The 20,601-nt window shown below is 44.1% G+C and overlaps 2 protein-coding genes across 2 annotated transcripts in view; one reads left to right on the top strand and one right to left on the bottom strand.

Moving 5' to 3' along the window:
- ZHX3 (zinc fingers and homeoboxes 3) overlaps positions 1-20,601 on the bottom strand; it is a 117,565-nt gene that overhangs the window by 24,098 nt on the left and 72,866 nt on the right. The window lies entirely within an intron of this gene.
- On the top strand, positions 3,410-4,869 carry LOC120869332 (dnaJ homolog subfamily A member 1-like). Its single transcript, XM_040248605.1, has one exon. The coding sequence runs from the start codon at positions 3,534-3,536 to the stop codon at positions 4,725-4,727; it is 1,194 nt and encodes a 397-aa protein (XP_040104539.1). The 5' UTR covers positions 3,410-3,533; the 3' UTR covers positions 4,728-4,869.

The raw sequence follows: 20,601 nt of genomic DNA, 5'->3' as shown, positions 1-20,601 counted from the left end.
GCGGTCCCACGTCAGTGGACATGAGTTTGAGCAAACTCTGGGAGATAGTGAAGGCAAGGAAACCTGGAGTGCTGCAGTTCATGGGGTTGCAAAGAGTCAGACAGAACTTAGCGACTGAACAACAGCAACAACAAGAAGTATATGAATGGAAAATGTAGCCCATTTCCTAAACTATGTGAGTTGTTACAAAGAGCAGCAGGTGAAGAAGTGAGTGGCTGGTGGAGTTGGGCCAGAGAGCTTTGAAGATTGACTGGAGGACTTCCCTGGAGGTCCAGTGGTTAAGAACCTACCTGCCAATGCAGGGGGTACAGGTTCGATCCCTGGTCGGGAAACTAAGACCCTACATGCCACAGGGCAACGAAGCCTGCACTGTGAACTAGAAAGTTCACAACAGTAGTTACAGAGTAGCCCATGTGCCCCAACAAAGACCCAGAACAGCCAAAAAAAGGAAAGGAATATGTGACCAGGGTCAGACACCACGGAGAGCTCCTTTACACTTCAAACTTCTAATAAATATAGATGGATCTTTTGGTTTCAGTTCTGTAGTGGCGCATAAGGACACGTCATCCACAACTAAATATAATACCTACTCCTAAACATAGTCCATCTACTTCCCGCCTAAAGCCATGGTCCTAAAGTAACTTCAAAACATCCAGGATGGGGGGATGGGCCAGTGCATGCAGGGCAAACTCTTTCTCAATCAAGACCCTACAACAGCCTGTTATCCACTCTCATTTGAGTACCTCCATGACCCGGGAGCTTATTATCACTTACAACAATTTATTAAAAAGCTCTTTTCCTAGCCGGACCTGGCGCCCGGGTTTTAGATCTGCCTTTTGAATGGACGCCGAGCAGCTCAGCACTCGTCACTGTGTGATCAGCCACTCCCTCTGCACATCAGCCTTTCACACAGTTGAAGGTCGTCATTTCATACTCTGGTATTCACCTCCGCAGTGCAAAGTAAGCATCCTGAATTCAACCCACTCCTTCTCTAGTGACCTGCTCTTTGAATACCCTCTCTTTTGTCTACGTCTCTCTCAAAATGGGGCTATTAGAACCAAATGAGCGTCAGGATTTAGCCCGACCGGAGGAGAGGTAAGCCAGGCAGTGTTTTAACCATCCTATGGCCACTGCTAATGCTACCAGAAGTCAACCCAGGGAGAAGTTCTGGTTTCTTTTTCTCCTCACACAGATGAGAAATTCGAGGCGCAGAGGTGAGGTGACCCGGGGCCCAAGGGAACACTGCTGGAATTTGGCAGGCCTGGGATTCTTTCATCACGAGGCCGTCTGGGGACATAGTTTACAGTTCTGACGGAACAGTTCTTGGCTTTTTTCCTCTTTGACTTCTACCTTCTCGCCATTTATTTTTCTTCCAGTCTTACTGACATCATTGATATACAGCACTGAGTAACTCTAAGGTGTACAGTCTAGTGATCTGACTTCCTTACAGCATGAAACGATGACCACAGAAGTTTAGTGAGCATTCATCATCTCATACAGATGCAACATTAAAGAAAAAAATTTTTTTTTGCTTGTGATGAGAACTCAGGATTTTTTCTCTTGACTTTCATATATAATGCAGAGCAGTATTCGTTATATTTATCATGCTATACACCGCATCCCTAGTCCTTACTTCTCTCGTAACTAGAAGCTTACCCCTTTTGACCGCCTTAATCCTGGTTCCCCTCCCCTCATACCCCCACCCGCCCTTAAGGAGGGAATGTTTGGGTTTCTCATCCTTTATTACAGCCATGCCACATGGATCACAGCCCTGTGAGGCTCCTGTAGGCTCCAGAGAGCCTGGGTGGGGACAGCACCTGGGGCCCCTCCCGGCTGCTAACATCTCCCTACCCAGGGTCACAGGCCTGGTGAGATCGGCTCTGAACACCGCTTCTAAACAACTAAGTCATCCCCCAGTCTCCCCCATGATCAGTCCTCTATCACAGTGCTCTCATGGGCTCCTTTTGTACCACTTACCAAAATCTGTCATCGGCTCCTCACTTGTATCTCTTCTTGCTCACTGTCTCTCATCCCAGGTGGCAGTAAGCTTGACAAAGTCAGCACCTAAGCCCCCAGGGTCTTCAGCACCCAGCACAGTGCCTGGCACACAATCGTGACTTTCAGTGAACGAATGGACAAATCGATTCATTGCATGGTCGTTCTCGGCAAACCCGGTCGCTGAGAATGGAGTTAACAACTCTAATTCAGACAGAGCTGGGTTTGCGTCCCACAGCCCTGCTACTGTGGACTGTGTATTCCTGGGTAAATGACTGGATTCCTCGCTGGCAAAAGAGAGACAATCTTGCCTGCCTCACAGAGCCAACATGACGTTCCGGGAACCGGGAAGGAGTGCACAGAACAACTCAGCGTGCCGCCTCGTTCACAGTGACCCTCAATAACTGTAGCAGAGTGGCTGCCCTCATTCCACCACCTTCCCCCGGAGGCTGGCCACTGGAGGCCGACAACTGAAACAGCAAAAGGTACCTCCTCTGCTTTACCCTGCTTGCTTTTTTTTAAAAAAAGAGTTGTGGTTAAAAAAAAAAAAAGCACATAATACAGAATAAACCAGCTTAATACTTTGAAGTAAACGGGAGGATTAACTAGATGTGCGTGGCTGGACACCACAACTCCAGCCCTCTTCTCACCTTGCAAAACTGAAACTCTATAGCCACTGAACAGCAGTGAGTCCCCTCTCTGCTTCCCCAGTCCCTGGCAACCACCCTTGTTTTCTAAGAGTCTGGCTGTTTTAGATGTGGACCTATGCGGTACCTGTGCTTCTGGCACTGGCTTATTTCACTTAGCACTGTGTTCTCAAGGTTCACCCAGGCTGTACCATGTGACAGGATGCCCTTCCTTTTGTAAGGCTGAATAATACTCCACTGTGTGTGGGGACCAATTTTTATCCATTTATCTGTTGGCAGACGTTCACACTGCTTTCACCTTCTAATACTGTGAAAATTCTGCTTCATATGAACATGGATGTGCAGATCTCTCTGTGGGACCTTGTTTTCAATTCTTTTGAAGAGAGACTGCTTTACAAACAAACAAACAAACACCCAAGCTCTCCACATGCCAGTGGAGCAGCACCAGAGTGGCCACATCTGCCTTCACGATTCAGCTCTTGCCACCAAGTCACCTCTGTCCCCAGACTGCTCCCTAGGCCTTTCTAATGTCCTCCAGGCTCCTCTACTTTCAAGTGAGTTCAGGAGGTCAAAATTTGAATTTACATCTTTGTCAAGAAGACAAGGAAGCTATTAAGCTTTTCCTTCCCCCCTCTGTTGGGAAATCTTCAGGTCTCTCTCTGGAGATAGGTCCTACCCCAGACCTGGCAGGACAGAGCCTCAGGATCCCAGGGCCAGGGCAGGGCTGTAGCGGAGCCTCAGCTGCTCCACTTTATGATTAAAGAGGGCTTTGGGAACTTTCCAGAATGCTCGGTGAAAGGCGGAGGAGCGGCAGCTGCCCGAGCTGCGCACAGCAACGCGCTCCTTCCCGCTCCCCCACACCGGCATCGGCCCGCTCACAGGCTATAGAAAATGGTGAAAGAAACCACTTACTATGATGTTTTGGGGGTCAAACCCAATGCCACCCAAGAAGAATTGAAAAAGGCTTACAGGAAACTGGCCTTGAAGTACCACCCTGATAAGAATCCAAATGAAGGCGAGAAGTTTAAACAGATTTCTCAAGCTTACGAAGTGCTCTCTGATGCAAAGAAAAGGGAATTATATGACAAAGGAGGAGAACAGGCAATTAAAGAAGGTGGAGCAGGTGGTGGTTTTGGCTCCCCCATGGACATCTTTGATATGTTTTTCGGAGGAGGAGGCAGGATGCAGAGAGAGAGGAGAGGTAAAAACGTTGTGCATCAACTTACAGTAACTTTAGAAGATTTATATAATGGTGCAACAAGAAAACTAGCTCTGCAAAAGAATGTGATCTGTGACAAATGTGAAGGCCGAGGTGGTAAGAAAGGAGCAGCAGAATGCTGTCCCAATTGTCGAGGTACTGGAATGCAAATAAGAATTCATCAGATAGGACCTGGAATGGTTCAGCAAATTCAGTCTGTCTGCATGGAGTGCCAGGGCCATGGGGAGCGGATCAGTCCTAAAGATAGATGTAAAAGCTGCAACGGAAGGAAGATAGTTCGAGAAAAGAAAATTCTAGAAGTTCATATTGACAAAGGCATGAAAGATGGCCAGAAGATAACATTCCATGGTGAAGGAGACCAAGAACCAGGACTGGAGCCAGGAGATATTATCATTGTTTTAGATCAGAAGGACCATGCTGTTTTTACTCGACGAGGAGAAGACCTTTTCATGTGTATGGACATACAGCTGGTTGAGGCATTGTGTGGCTTCCAGAAGCCAATATCTACTCTTGACAACCGAACCATAGTCATCACTTCTCATCCGGGTCAGATTGTCAAGCATGGAGATATCAAGTGTGTGCTAAATGAAGGCATGCCAATTTACCATAGGCCATATGAAAAGGGTCGCCTAATCATTGAATTTAAGGTAAACTTTCCTGAGAATGGCTTTCTCTCTCCTGATAAACTCTCTTTGCTGGAAAAACTTCTGCCTGAGAGGAAGGAAGTAGAAGAGACTGATGAAATGGACCAGGTAGAATTAGTGGACTTTGATCCAAATCAGGAAAGACGGCGCCATTACAATGGAGAAGCGTATGAGGATGACGAACATCATCCTCGGGGTGGTGTTCAGTGTCAGACCTCTTAGTAGGGCCTGTGAATAACACTCACTGCTGGTGTTTTATTTGCAGTAGTGATTGAGTGAAGGACTATAATCATAATATGCTCACTACCTGCTTTTGTTTTAATATTCAACTATAGTAGTGTTTAAAAGTTAAATGAAGAATAAACTCGAATATAAAAAAAATAAAATAAAATAAAAAATAAAGAGGGCTTTGTTTGCTTTTTTGCTGCACTGCATGTGGGATCTTAGTTCCCTGACCAGGGATAGAACTCAGGCCCTGTGAAGAAAGTGCCTAGTCCTAACCACTGGACTGTCGAAGAATTCCCTATGAGTGATGTTTTGAATGCTGTTACTATCTCATCAGGAAGCTTTTCATTTCCCTTGGCAGGTAAGATTAAATAGCATTCATTGGGTTTAACAGCCTTGTGACTCAGAGCTGGGGTAATTCTATGCAAGCCCATTTCCAATCTTACTATGCCCAGTCAAAGGGACCAACTGGGTGTGATCAACAAAGTTCCACGCTTTGTCACACTCTTCAGGTCACTTTCACAATTCTGTCCTGAGGGGCAGCAGAACAGAGGTGGTGCGAGCCAGATGGAGGGGCCTTCTAGGGGCACATGGCTCAGTTCTGAGGAACCTTAGAGAGCCAAGGTCACCCGGGGTGAGGAGCAGTGAAAGGTCTCGGCACTCGCGCCTTCTCTAGTCTATAGAGCAGTCATGGAAGTCAGATGCTGTGACAGTGAAAAGCATAAGACTCCTACAACTATTTATTCACAACACTGTCAAGCCAGGAATAACTACCTCCATCTCAGCCCTTTTCCTATGACCCTTGAGTGTGGATACAACTTCACTACTGTACACTCAGGGGAGTGTCTGGGCAGGTGTAACCTCTGTTGCGAGTTAGTAAACATTCATTTTCCTTCCATGAGATTTCAGGATCCTAAATCAAAAGTTTCTAAGAACTTCTCTTGATGGTGTACATGAGAAATGATGTGATGCGCCTGCCATCATAAATCTGGTAAAAGCTCTATTTGTTTATCTGTTTTTAAACAAAAGGCTGCTTTAATATTACATGGTGGTGGTATGTCTATGATAATCTTGCACAACAGAAGTTCGTCTGACTTGATTTAAAACACCATGTAACTCTCCTAAGAATAGCGATCGCCCCCTAATGGGCCCTCTCCCACCCCCACCCCACAGCCAGCTCCCACCGTCGCGCACGCGCAGCCCCCTCTGCCAGTCGGTCTTCGGCCCACTGAAGGCCCACTCCCTCCTATTCTGCTCGAACTGCAAGTCACCAGTCAAAAGGCTCTTTCTGACTCCCCCACAGGGAGTCTCAGAGTCATTCAGGACCTCAAGGAGGCTAAAACCACACCTCCTCAAGCTCCCCACAAGGGAAAAAACTCAGCCCTGTCTAGCACTCTGCAATCTCCAGCCCCCAGGCGACTTCCAGATTGCCCCTGCCAGCCTGTTTACTACTGGCCAAGCTCCAAGTCTCTCACATCCAAGGCCACTGGTCCTCGAAGGTTCTGTAAAACTACAGTGTCTACCTCCCCTTACCTTCGCATTCATCCCTCAAAACCAAACAAGCAAAACAAAAAATTCAGCAACCGTGTGCTCCTGCCTTGATCTTCATCTCATGTCTCATCATCTACCCAGACTTCCAAGCAATAGATCTGATCTCCAAGTCACTCTAGTGTCCTTCACGCAGCCCTCTCCCATCCTCCCCTTATCTAGCTGCCATCAAGCCTGATAATTGGGAGAATGTTTCAAAGCTGACCTCTGTCAGCACCCTTGTGAGTCAAAGCTCAGCGGTCAAGTGCATGAGCTCTGGAGCGGGACAGGCCTGGTCATGTCCTGATGCTGCCTCCTGTGAGCTCAGGGTCTCTGGGCAAGGTGCTTGCGCCTTCGACATCTCCCTTACTCCCCTGCAAGTGGACAGAGCAGTCTCTGCCTTCCAGAGTTGTTACAAAATGAAGCCGCGGGTGGAAGGGGTGCAGCACCACGTGTGACACCTAGCAGGCGCCCCACCGACGACGGCTGCTGGCATCATCCTCATGCCCCCGTCTGCTCTGGCCTGGAGTCCCGCAGCTGCCCTTGGCTCCTTCCCCCTTCAGTCTGCATCTAACACGGCCACCAGGCTCATCACCAAAACTCACAGATCTGCTCATGTCACTCCTTGGTTTAGAAAATTTCTGTGGGCTTCTTACTTGCAATGAGAAGATTCTCCACATATGCCGTTTGACACTTTACTACCAGTCACATGGGGCTATTCAGCACTTCAACTGTGGTGTGTTCAAACTGACATGCATTGTTAGGGTAAAACACACACTAGATTTGAAGATTTTGTACAAAAACAAATGTAAAATAACTTAATAATTTTCTTTAAGAGAACAGAGTTCTTTATTTGAAGCAGAGATGGAATAAATGCTGCTTTAGTATCTTTTAAATCACTTTTAAACTACCTTTTTATATCAACATGCTTACATTCTTTGGTTTCTAGTTTGCCTTAGTCTCTTGACTTATATCTCATTTTTGTTCTCTTTTCCCATCGTAATGTCTATGGTCTCAGAAGTAATCACATCTTTTTTAGAAGAAGGATTTTTTTAAAAATATTATGGTAAAGTATGTGTTTACATATAAAATTTACAATCTTAACCATTTTAAGTATACCATTCAGGGGCTTTAAGTACATCATTAAGTACATCACATACGGATGTGAGAGTTGGACCATAAAGAAGGCTGAGTGCCAAAGAATTGATGCTTTCAAATTGTGGTGCTGAACTCTTGAGAGTCCCTTGGACAGCAAAGAGATCAAACCAGTCCATCCTAAAGGAAATCAACCCCAAATATTCATTGGAAAGACTGATGCTTAGGCCACCTGATGCAAAGAGCCGACTCATTGGAAAAGAGCCTGATGCTGGGAAAGGTTGAGGGCAGGAGGAGGAGGCGGGTGACAGAGGATGAGTGGCTGGATGGCATCACCGACTCAACAGACTTGAGTTTGAGCAAGCTCCAGGAGATGGTGAAGGACAGGGAAGCCTGGCGTGCTGCAGTCCACGGGGCTGCAAAAAGTCAGACATGACTTAGTGGCTGAACAAGTACATTCACACTGTTATGTAACCATCACCACCATCCACCTTCAGAATTCTTTCCACCTTGCAAAACAGAAATTCTGTCCCCACTAAACAGTAATTCTTAATTTCCTCTCCCCTTAGTCCCTAGAAACCACCATTCTACTTTATGTCTCTATGAATTTGACTTTTCTAGGTACCTCATGTAAGTTCACCCACATAGTATTTCTCCTTTTGTGACTGGCTTATTTCATTTAGCATCATGTCTTCAAGGTTCATCCATGGTTGGAGCAGGTGTCAGAACTTCCTTCCTTTGTAAAATTGAATAATAGACCCTTGTATGTGTATAAAACATTTATCCATTCAGCCTTCAATGTACACTTGAGATGCTTCCAACTTTTGGCTACTGTAAATAATGTTGCTATGAACTTGAGTGTACAAATATCTCTTTGGGTCCTTGTTTTCAACATTTGAGAGTATATTCCCAGAAGTAGAATCACTAAATCTTATGGTAATTATACATTCAGCTATTTGAGTAACTTTCATATTGTTTTCCATAGTACCTGCTCCATTTTACATTCCTACCAACAGTGACGAGAGTTCTAATTATTCTAGATCTATGCCAACAACAACGACGACAACATTTGTTATTTTCTGGGTTTTTTGATAGTGGCTGTCCTGAAAGTGTGAGATGGTATCTTATTGTAGTTTTGATTTGCATTTCCCTAATGATTAGTGATGTTGAACACCTTTCAGATGCTTATTAGCCATTTGTATAACTTCTTTGGAGAAATGTCTACTCAAGGCCTCTGCCCATTTTATCAAAAAAATTTTTTTTTATTCTTAAATTGTGAAGGTATGATAACACATTTACAGGAGACTTGGAAAATACAGAATGAGGTTATATATAGTTCCACTATATATTACAATTATTTTTTAAAGTGGCTAAATTAAGATTTTTAGTTGGAATTTCAATATCAAACTCTCAAAAATTAAGAGGATGATCCTCTGCCCATTTTTTAAAAATCAGGTTGTGTTTTGTTGTTGAGTTGCAGGAGTTCTTTATATATTCTGGATATTAACCCCTCATTAGATATATGACTTGCAAATATTTGCTTTTATTCCATAGGCTGGCCTCCTACCCTATTGAATGTGTCCTTTGAAGTACAGAAATTTTAAATTGTGATGTAGCACAATTTATTTTTATTTTGCTGCCTATGCTTTTGGTGTTATCTTCAGCAAATCTCTGCTAAATCCAGTGTCATGAAGCTTTTCCTCTATGTTTTCTCCTAACAGTTCCATAGTTTCAGGTCTTAAAATTAGGTCTTCAGTGTATTATTAATTAATTTTTCTATATGGTAAAAAAAAAGCAAGGGTCCAGCATCTCTCTTTTGCATGTGAATATCCAATTTCTCCAGCATCATATGTTGGAAAGTCTGCCCTTTCCCATTGAATATTTGGTCTTAGCACTCTTGTCAGAATCATTTGACCACTTGTGTGAGGGTTTATTTCTCGGCTTTCTATTCTCTTCCATTGGTCTCTATGTCTTTGTTAATAATGTTTAATATTAAATACACATTTGAAATAATACATATTTGAAACAAAGCTGAAATAATATTTTTGATATATTGGGTTAAATACAATCTTGAAATCAATTTTATCTGCTGCTTCTTACTTCTTCAGTGTAGTTCCTCAAACATTTTAAATCACACGTGTGGCCTGCATTACGTTTTCTCTTAGACGGTGCAGCTCTGGATGCTCTGAACTCAGGCCACCGGGCAACAGCTGACACTGGGGATTCAGAGACAGTCTGTGAGCTCCCCTCCTTTTGTGTTTATCATTTGTGCTTAGGGAGCAGGAGAGTAGTGTGGTTGAGAAGTCAGGTTTCTGAATCAGGGACACAGGTTTCAATCTTCAGTACCTGCTCTGCCAATATAACAGCCACTAGCCACATATGCCCACTGAGTACTTGAAACGTGGCTTGGTGCAAATGGAGATGCACCAGAAATACACCATTCAGACTCAATTTCAGAGACTTGGTACCAAAGAAAAGTGACATAAAGTATCTCAGTAATGACCTTTATATGAATTACATGTTGAAATATTAATATTTTTGATAGAGTGGTTTAAGTAAAATATATTATTAAAATGAATTCAAGTTGTGGGCTCATTAATTTCTAATTGTTTTTAGGAGCAGTTTCAGGTTCACAGAAAAACTGAGTGGAAGGTATAGAGATTTCTGCATCCCCCTGTTCCCGCTAGCCCATTGTCAACACCCTCACCAGATGGTACCTTTGTTACAATTAATTAACGTACAAGGACATATCATTATCACCCAACGTCCACAGTCTACATTGCAGTTCACTCTTGACGTTGTACATTCTATGGGTTTGAACAATTTTATAACAACATGTATCTACCATTAGAGGAACCTACAGAAAAGTTCTGCTGCCCTAAAAATCCTCTACGCTCTACCTGCTTCTCCTACTTACCCCAGCCCCCAGCAACCACTGATCATTTCACTATCTCCACAGTTTTGCCTTTTCTAGAATGTCATATGGAGAAGGCAATGGCACCCCATTCCAGTACTCTTGCCTGGAGTATCCCATGGACGGAGGAGCCTGGTAGGCTGCAGTCCATAGGGTCGCAAAGAGTCGGACATGACTGAGTGACTTCACTTTCATGCACTGGAGAAGGAAATGGCAACCCACTCCAGTGTTCTTGCCTGCAGAATCCCAGGGACAGGGGAGCCTGGTGGGCTGCCGTCTATGGGGTCGCGCAGAGTCAGACACGACTGAAGTGACTTAGCAGCAGCAGCAGCAGCAGCAGCAGCAGAATGTCATAAGTTAGAATCATATACTGTGAAGCCTTTTTAGATGAGCTTCCTTCACCTAGTAATAACCATTTACAAGGTTCCTCCATGCGTTTTCAAGGCTTGATGGCTCATGTCTTGTTTATTTTTTTGAATGCTGCTCCTATAATTTCAAAATAATATTTGCAGCTCACATGATATTTCTGTTGGATACTTGTTGGCTTGGAATGGGCAGTTTTCAGAGTCTGGCATCTCCCTGCTTCTCAAGCCACTCAGGTTCAAGCCTGGTAAACATTTGTTCCGTATCCCGTGACACATCAGCCTCCTTACCTTCACATGCTAAACTCTCTTTACCTTCCTTTTCCCTAAAGACTAATTCATGTGCAGACCCAGTTCAAACAAGACATGTTCAGTGAAGCCTTCCTAAATTTCCACTGGACCTGAAGTCACCTTTTACAGCATTTTGTACTTTATATTGTAAATTTTTATGTGCCTGACTTCCATTTTGGATTTGAGCTCCCTGAAGCTAGGAACTATATTTTGTTCATCTTTGGGTTATTGATCCCTAGCATAGAAACTGACATTCAGTAGGCACTCACAGATGCTGACTGAGTAAATTAGAGAAGGAAACACAATAAAATTCAGGTTATCCTCCAGTAAGAGACAACATATCCACTTAAACATCATTCAGCTCAGAAAAGTAACTTAAATGCAACAAACCAGGCTGCAAAAGTGTATCAACCAACAGCTAAAATTATTTACAAACTAAAATTGTTTTTTTTTAAAGTCAGATCAACACTGTAATATTTATAAAGTGCGTCACAATTAAGAGACGGTAAACCAGTCCCAAATGGTTAGCAGGTTCTGACTGGCCTGGAAGAGAGGGACCAGCTATGGAAACTGAATGGTTAAAACCACATTCCAAAAAAAAAAAAAAAAACCACATTCCATATCCATTAGCTGAGAGCCCAGACCCCACCAGAATAGAGGCCCTGAAACTGAGCCTTTGATGTAGCTTCCAAAGAAAGCCACCAAGATGATTAAAGGGTTGGAAAATGAGATTTATGGGGAATGGCCACAGGAACAGAGACAATTTTGCCCAGACAAGAGAAAAGGCCGAAGGGCGACTTAATAAGCATCTTCAATCATTGTTACTACACAGACGATGGTGACCAGATGGTCTCCGTTTCCACCAAAGAAAAGGATACTGAAATGGACATAAGCTGAAGCATGAGAAGTTGTCTAGTCTTGAAGAAAATTTAATGGCTAAGAACTAGCACACAGTGAAGCAGACCAGTGAGTGCGGGCTATTGTCTTTATTATGCTAAGAAAGCAGCAAGTGGGTAGGGTTTGTTCAAGCCTTCACAATCCTTTGTTGAGGGCAAATTCTCAACTGGCTGATCATCAAACGAATCATGTCATGCACAACCACATGAAGAGAAAAGAAAGATGCGAAAATTGAAACACAGCACCCTCTGGTGTACACACAGTCCTTCAATCAAGGGAGATTCTTGACTTATGTCAGTATTTCCCAAAATATAGGGTCCAGACCATGACAGAGTCCAGAGAAACTTCTCCCAGGCTGGTCCTAGTGCTCTTTTAACGGCAACATCCAGCTGCATCAGCCACCTCTCTGCACCTCCCCCTTCCATACCAGGAATGCTATCACACAGGCAAACTCGCGTCTGTGCACGGCGAACACGGCTGTATCCCAATCACGCTTCAATGCCAAACTCAGACTCTGAGACATCAACTGCCACATGAACATCTTATGTTGAGGCATGACGATTCTGTCCACCATGTCATTTGAGTTCTGCCCTACATCCAGGAATATATTAAACACGAAAGTTAGGAATCACCCAAATGGGGTGCTCCTCTGATATGTCCCCCTGCTCTGCCACGGTGTACACGGCCCTTCCTTTCCAATCTCTGTCTGCTGAATGCCAACAGGCCACTTTTTACCTCTTCCTAGGCTATGTGCTCCAGAACTGTCTCCATATCCCTTCCTTTTATTGTTAAGTACTAAAGGCATTCTACACGCTCAGAAAGTCTGAGAAATCAGTCAGGGATGTTTTAAGGTCCTCCCCATGTCTCTAGTTATCTTGTGCTCGGTGGAACCTCATTACACGACACGTATACTTCATTCACGTGACTCACGATGGTGTGTCCTAGAGGAATACAACACAGGCCCTGTATCCAAAAGCCACAGCCCAGTGTGGGGAGATGGATCAATACAGGTGTCAGTCGCTGAAGCTCAAAGCTGTAAGTGCTGATGGAGCAAAGAAAACAAGCAATGGAAACTCCAGAGAAGTACAATCTGGGTGCTCCTCAGGGCAGGAGCGGAGAACTGACATCCTGTGGGAGAAGGTCCTCGAAGGGCGAGAGGCGCTGTCCACCACAGGGGAGGCAGCAGCAAGTGTCAGTCTAGGGTAAGGATCTCGCGGTCCCCAGGCCTGGCGCCGCCGGGAGAACCGAGCCACGTGACACACTTCTCCTCCTCTCCCATGGTCTCCGTGAGGATGGAGAACCTCCAGGCTGTGCCTGAACAACCTGCCCTCTGTGCGTTACGCAAGGTGTGTCCCTATGTGGCAACACACAGGACCGATGCAGGCCGGGCACTGGTCTGACGACGGCGTGGGCGGGCTGCAGCAGGGAGCACCAGGAGTCGGGCATCTGGCTGGAAAGTTCCCACGGGAGCTCCCGGCAGCCTCCGTGGGCACCACTGTCCCAGCGAGCCCCAGCCTTGCTCCGGGACCCTCCCTGACAGCACGGTGACAACACTGTGACTATGGGTACAAGCCTCCCCTGAGACTGCGGGCCGAGGCAAGAGCGGTCATCGTGTTACCACTCTGCCTCCAGCACCCAGCACATCTGGAGCCTGAACAAACTGGCTAATAAACGAAGTCATCAGCTCGTGTGCATGACAAGAGTTAAAAGCGCAGAGCCGCGGACCCACAATTCCAACGCCTTCCCCGCGTGGTTCACCTTACGTTGTTCCTCCCCCTAGGTTCTGCATCCTGGCCTGGTTCAGGCTCTCCTGTTCTTTCATTTTATCCTCACAAATCCGCCCTGAGCCTCTGGCTGAGGAAAAGGCGCACATGTGTGTGCCCCATTTAAGAGCAACCTATGTCACATGGAAAAGCCACCAAGCCACAGGGGTGACAGGGAAGTGGCTTCCCCCGCACTCAGAAGAATGTGAGCTTACCGCCTCACGAGGGAAACGGAGAAACCCAACCCGATTACAGTGTAAAACTAGGTCACTGCCTGAATACAGCCCTGTGGGTTACTGGCAGCCGGGCCCCTTCTGCCTCTGACTCCAGGGTCACAGGAAAGTGGTGGCAGCGTCTCAGAATGAGGGCTCCACGGCCAGCTGGCCGCCTCGGCCTGGCCTGCCGGCTGGCATTCTAGAACTGTGGGCAGCTCAGCAAGCCTCTGGTGCTGCTGACGTGGAACGGCCAGAGACGGTAAGTTGTGTTCTGAACAAACTAGGAGACAACTCAAGGTTGTCCTTAGGATAAGTCTCTTTCGCCTGTATCCAGTCATACTTCATTCAACAGGAAAAAAGAGAGGGCACTTGTTAGCTTGCTTATGTCGATGTGGAGCCAGCAGCAGCCTCTTTTCCATGAGAGAGTCACAATTTTGAATTATTGTAATGCTTTATTTGCAGCAAATTCTCTGGGTGTACATGACTGGGAGGGGTGTCAACATTTTGGTTCTATGCCAAAAAAAAAAAAACACCACACACACACAAACTGCTGTGGACTGCCTTTAACAAAAGGCTGAGGATTACTGATCAAGAATCAAAGGAAGAACAGAGAAGATGGGAGTTCCCTGGTGCCTGGTGGCTAGGATGCAATGCTTTCAGTGCTGTGGGCTGGGTTCAGTTCCTGGCCAGGGAACTGAGATCCTGCCAGCTACACAGCTCCGCCCCCTCTCCCCAAAAAAGAACACAGAAAGAAGGAGAAGGACATGTAAGCAAGACATTTTATTAGCAAATAGCATATTTCAAAATATCAGTGATTGACATTTATTAAACATGGGTTCAGAGGACTCTTTTGGTAGAATAATTGTAAAAAAGAGTTTCCATATAAAAACAGCCCTGGCTCAGACAGTATCTGGTGTATATGACTTTTCTCGCTAAAGAACGGCAAGGTCTCCAAGGTAAGGGCTCCACGCTAGGCCACTCAGCTTCAGAATGGTGGTGTGCACACGGTGGGCATCTATTAAACACACCTGTTGGAGGAGAGTCCACCTACAGGGTCCTGCTTTACCAGCAAACAACGGGGGACTGTAATCACAAGTGCTCCCATTCGATAGCCAGCTTGTTGCCTGGGATCGAACCTGTTTGGGTCCCTTGATACTAAAGGACTCAGTACCCAGTCATTGCTTGTATCCATGGAGAACTCATAGCTGCAGGGCCTGAAAAGTCAAGCTACATCTTAATGCTGGCATCTAAATAACATTAATTCAAACGTACATCTCAACTGTTTCCAACAGAAACTGAGATAACTAGCAAGGCTGAACAGAAGGAAAACTGAGTGATAAAGGATTTAGAGAAAGAACTGAGAGAGAGAGAGGGAGTGACGGGGGAAGGGTAAAGAGAAAGAGAAGGAAAAGAAGAAAAGGGAGAGAAGGAAGTAGGAAAACACCAAAGCAGTGGCTTCTTTACCAGAAAACATTTCCACAGAAGTTTACATGATCGTTTAGTATCTATTCATGTGAAAACACGTCACAAAAATCTAGAAATTCAATAGCTCTACCTAAATTTGTATATCATTCATCAAAACCTTCTGATGAATTTGAAAAATACTAATATAGAGGCAAGGAACTTCTTTAATTTGCAGAAATACATAAGCAACTCACACTTTACCCAAATGGAGCCCTATAAACCTGCTCCCCCCTCCAAGGTAGAGTCTTGGTTCACTGATTAGAATCACTAATACATGCAGAATAGAAGGAAATTTATCTACCAAGGACTATTTGGATTCCACAGCACAAGCAATAAAACTCCAATTCACAGTGGCTTTCACAATAAGGGGGGTTTGCTGGTACTCCGAAGTGGACAGTCTGGAGGGAGTTTGATTCGGTGGCCCTGGGATGGAAGCCAGGGCCTGCTCTCTAACGAGCACATGTCAGCCGCATCCTCAGGGCAGCTTCCCTGGTCACGGCAAGACGGCTACCGCAGTCCCAGGCATCGAGTCTCCACAGCACCCAAAAGAACAGAGAGAGGGCTGGCTGTGGGAAGACCTCTCAGAACACTGAGGAGAGCCTTCTTCCCAAAGTCCTCAGCAAACGTTCAGAAGGCCTCCTGACCTGGGTCCCAAGCCTAGTACCGGACCAACCACCCCCTCAGCCGCCCTGGGCATTGTCACTGGGTTAATCACTGTGGTGACCTGCGAGCAGTTGGCTGATTGAGCTTAAACACTCAAGGGCCAGCCCTGGGCTGAGGGGGGCCAATCCCTCTCAACCAGAGGACAAAACCAATGTGGTTTGCTATGAAGTGGGGAGGCAGAAGAGGTGGGGAGGGAAGGGGACAATTACAAAGTCCTCCACACCTCACCTGGTGCTGAATTTGACTCAGACACCCAGTGTCGAGGGCAAACAGGAAAGTGCGTTCTGGGTGATATTTTCTAAAAATGAACACTTATTCCTAAACAGAGACTAATTCCCTTGGAGGTAAACGCAAGAAGAAACATGTCTCCAAACTCCATGTAAGGAAAAATAGACAAAGGTGAGAGAGCAGTCTAAGTTTAGAAAGACATGGTGAAACCCCATCAAATAGGCCACTATTACACTGATTCTAGAGAAGGCAGAAGTAAATCGAAACCAAGTGAGGTCATTTCAGCAGAGGGCTGCAGTGAAATGGTGCAGATGCTTCTCTTCAAATGACCTAACTTACTCAAAGAACAGAGACTGGCTAGTCTTGGACTCTTTCTTATATATTACATTTCTAAAAATTGCTAAGTCTCTTTAAAAATATGATCTCTAGAGTTTCTCGAGTGATTGTCATTATCAGATCATCCTCTCAGAGTATGTGTGTATGCACCTGCGTGTACCTGTCACTTGTTTGGAATAAAACATCTGAGTGCTGCTGGGTGCTCAGTTCTGTGCTAAGAGACAGGGTGGAAATGAAAGGATTCAAGGCCACATCTCTGCCCCCAAGGCGTACAACCACCGCTCCCACCACTCGCTGAGTATTTGTCAGGCACTGTGCCAACTGCTTTACATTTATTTCCTCATTTAATTTAATCCTTACAATAATCGCAGGAGCTAAGTATCATCAACGCATTTTCCAAATTGGGAAAACAAAGTTAAACGGTTAAGGAACTTGATTCAGGACACACAAGCAGCAGGCCACAGCTGGGATTCACACCTAGGGCTTCCTGATTCCACGACTGCACTCTTTTTTTTTTTTGGATTAGTATTGGTTGAACTTATTTTTTTTTTTAATTTATTTATTTTTTATTTTACTTTACAATTCTGTATTGGTTTTGCCATACATTGGCATGAATCCACCACAGGTGTACATGCATTCCCAAACCTGAACCCCCCTCCCACCCCCCCTCCCCACAACATCTCTCTGGGTCATCCCCGCGTACCAGCTCCAAGCGTGCCATATCCTGCATCGGACATAGACTGGCAATTCGATTCTTACATGATATTATACATGTTTCAATACCATTCTCCCAAGTTATCTCACCCTCTCCCTCTCCCACTGAGTCCAAAAGTCCGTTATACACATCTGTGTCTTTTTTGCTATCCTGCATACAGGGTCATCATTGCCATCTTTCTAAATTCCATATATATGTGTTAGTATACTGTATTGGTGTTTTTCTTTCTGGCTCACTTCACTCTGTATAATTGGCTCCAGTTTCATCCATCTCATCAGAACTGATTCGAATGTATTCTTTTTAACGGCTGAGTAATACTCCATTGTGTATATGTACCACAGCTTTCTTATCCATTCATCTGCTGATGGACATCTAGGTTGTTTCCATGTCCTGGCTATTATAAACAATGCTGCGATGAACATTGGGGTACATGTGTCTCTTTCAATTCTGGTTTCCTCAGTATGTATGCCCAGTAGTGGGATTGCTGGGTCATAAGGTAGTTCTATTTGCAATTTTTTAAGGAATCTCCACACTGTTCTCCATAGTGGCTGTACTAGTTTGCATTCCCACCAACAGTGTAGGAGGGTTCACTTCTCTCCACATCCTCTCCAGCATTTATTGCTTGCAGATTTTTGGATCGCAGACATTCTGACTGGTGTGAAGTGGTACCTCATTGTGGTTTTGATTTGCATTTCTCTAATAATGAGTGATGTTGAGCATCTTTTCATGTGTTTGTTAGCCATCCGTATGTCTTCTTTGGAGAAATGTCTATTTAGTTCTTTGGCCCATTTTTTGATTGGGTCGTTTATTTTTCTGGAATTGAGCTGCAGGAGTTGCTTGTATATTTTTGAGATTAGTTGTTTGTCAGTTGCTTCATTTGCTATTATTTTCTCCCATTCGGAAGGCTGTCTTTTCACTTTGCTTATATTTTCCTTTGTTGTGCAGAAGCTTTTAATTTTAATTAGGTCCCATTGGTTTATTTTTGCTTTCATTTCCAGAATTCTGGGAGGTGGATCATAAATAACCTAACTCTACACCTAAAGCAACTAGAAAAGGAAGAATTGGAGAACCCCAGAGTTAGCAGAAGGAAAGAAATCTTAAAAATTAGGGCAGAAATAAATGCAAAAGAAACAAAAGAGACCATAGCAAAAATCAACAAAGCCAAAAGCTGGTTCTTTGAAAGGATAAATAAAATTGACAGACCATTAGCCAGACTCATCAAGAAGCAAAGAGAGAAAAATCAAATCAATAAAATTAGAAATGAAAATGGAGAGATCACAACAGATAACACAGAAATACAAAGGATCATAAGAGACTACTATCAGCAATTATATGCCAATAAAATGGACAACGTGGAAGAAATGGACAAATTCTTAGAAAAGTACAATTTTCCAAAACTGAACCAGGAAGAAATAGATAATCTTAACAGACCCATCACAAGCACGGAAATTGAAACTGTAATCAGAAATCTTCCAGCAAACAAAAGCCCAGGTCCAGACGGTTTCACAGCTGAATTCTACCAAAAATTTCGAGAAGAGTTAACACCTATCCTACTCAAACTCTTCCAGAAAATTGCAGAAGAAGGGAAACTTCCAAACTCATTCTATGAGGCCACCATCACCCTAGTACCAAAACCTGACAAAGATACTACAAAAAAAGAAAACTACAGGCCAATATCACTGATGAACATAGATGCAAAAATCCTCAACAAAATTCTAGCAATCAGAATCCAACAACACATTAAAAAGATTGTACACCATGACCAAGTGGGCTTTATCCCAGGGATGCAAGGATTCTTCAACATCCGCAAATCAATCAATGTAATTCACCACATTAACAAATTGAAAAATAAAAGCCATATGATTATCTCAATAGATGCAGAGAAGGCCTTTGACAAAATTCAACATCCATTTATGATAAAAACTCTCCAGAAAGCAGGAATAGAAGGAACATACCTCAACATAATAAAAGCTATATATGACAAACCCACCGCAAACATTATCCTCAATGGTGAAAAATTGAAAGCATTTCCCCTAAAGTCAGGAACAAGACAAGGGTGCCCACTTTCACCGCTACTATTCAACATAGTTCTGGAAGTTTTAGCCACAGCAATCAGAGCAGAAAAAGAAATAAAAGGAATCCAAATTGGAAAAGAAGAAGTAAAACTCTCACTGTTTGCAGATGACATGATCCTCTACATAGAAAACCCTAAAGACTCTACCAGAAAATTACTAGAGCTAATTAATGAATATAGTAAAGTTGCAGGATATAAAATCAACACACAGAAATCCCTTGCATTCCGATACACTAATAATGAGAAAGTAGAAAAAGAAATTAAGGAAACAATTCCATTCACCATTGCAACAAAAAGAATAAAATACTTAGGAATATATCTACCTAAAGAAACTAAAGACCTATATATAGAAAACTATAAAACACTGATGAAAGAAATCAAAGAGGACACTAATAGATGGAGAAATATACCATGCTCATGGATCGGAAGAATCAATATAGTGAAAATGAGTATATTACCCAAAGCAATCTACAAATTCAATGCAATCCCTATCAAGCTCCCAGCGATATTTTTCACAGAACTAGAACAAATAATTTCAAGATTTGTATGGAAATACAAAAAACCACGAATAGCCAAAGCAATCTTGAGAAAGAAGAATGGAACTGGGGGAATCAACCTGCCTGACTTCAGGCTCTACTACAAAGCCACAGTCATCAAGACAGTATGCTATTGGCACAAAGACAGAAATATAGATGAATGGAACAAAATAGAAAGCCCAGAGATAAATCCACACACATATGGACACCTTATCTTTGACAAAGGAGGCAAGAATATACAATGGAGTAAAGACAATCTCTTTAACAAGTGGTGCTGGGAAAACTGGTCAACCACTTGTAAAAGAATGAAACTAGATCACTTTCTAACACCGCACACAAAGATAAACTCAAAATGGATTAAAGATCTAAATGTAAGACCAGAAACTATAAAACTCCTAGAGGAGAACATAGGCAAAACACTCTCCGACATAAACCACGACTGCACTCTTAACCCACAGCACAAACATCCCGGAAGCGTGAGTGCACTAGAGCTCTGGGATGGAGAGCTGAGCCCCCAGGATTCTGAGGAAGTCAGAGAAGGCACGTAGTGTCAGGATGAGCCATCGCGTGCTGCCATCAGTCGTGTGAGCTGACGCCCAACTGCTAATACACCATCTGTCCCCTGCCCTCGGACCCATGGCCAGCTCCTGGAATGTCTCTTCACTGTCAGCCACTGATAAAAATGGAAGGCCAGTGACAATTGTGCAGGCCTTATGCCGTTTCACAGCTATCTCCAAGGATGGAATGAGCTCTGTCTTGCTGTGCACAGATTTCCTCTCTGTTCCAGAGAG

This window comes from Oryx dammah, unplaced genomic scaffold, assembly GCF_014754425.2.
Source record: "Oryx dammah isolate SB20612 unplaced genomic scaffold, SCBI_Odam_1.1 HiC_scaffold_10, whole genome shotgun sequence".
Lineage (NCBI taxonomy): Eukaryota > Metazoa > Chordata > Mammalia > Artiodactyla > Bovidae > Oryx > Oryx dammah.
The sequence above is the reverse complement of the archived record's forward strand: the minus strand, read 5'-3'. Positions and strand labels throughout refer to the sequence as shown.

Coding starts and splice junctions, on each gene's coding strand:
- LOC120869332 (XM_040248605.1), top strand. CDS start 3,534: ATGGTGAAAGAAACCACTTACTATGATGTTTTGGGGGTCAAACCCAAT.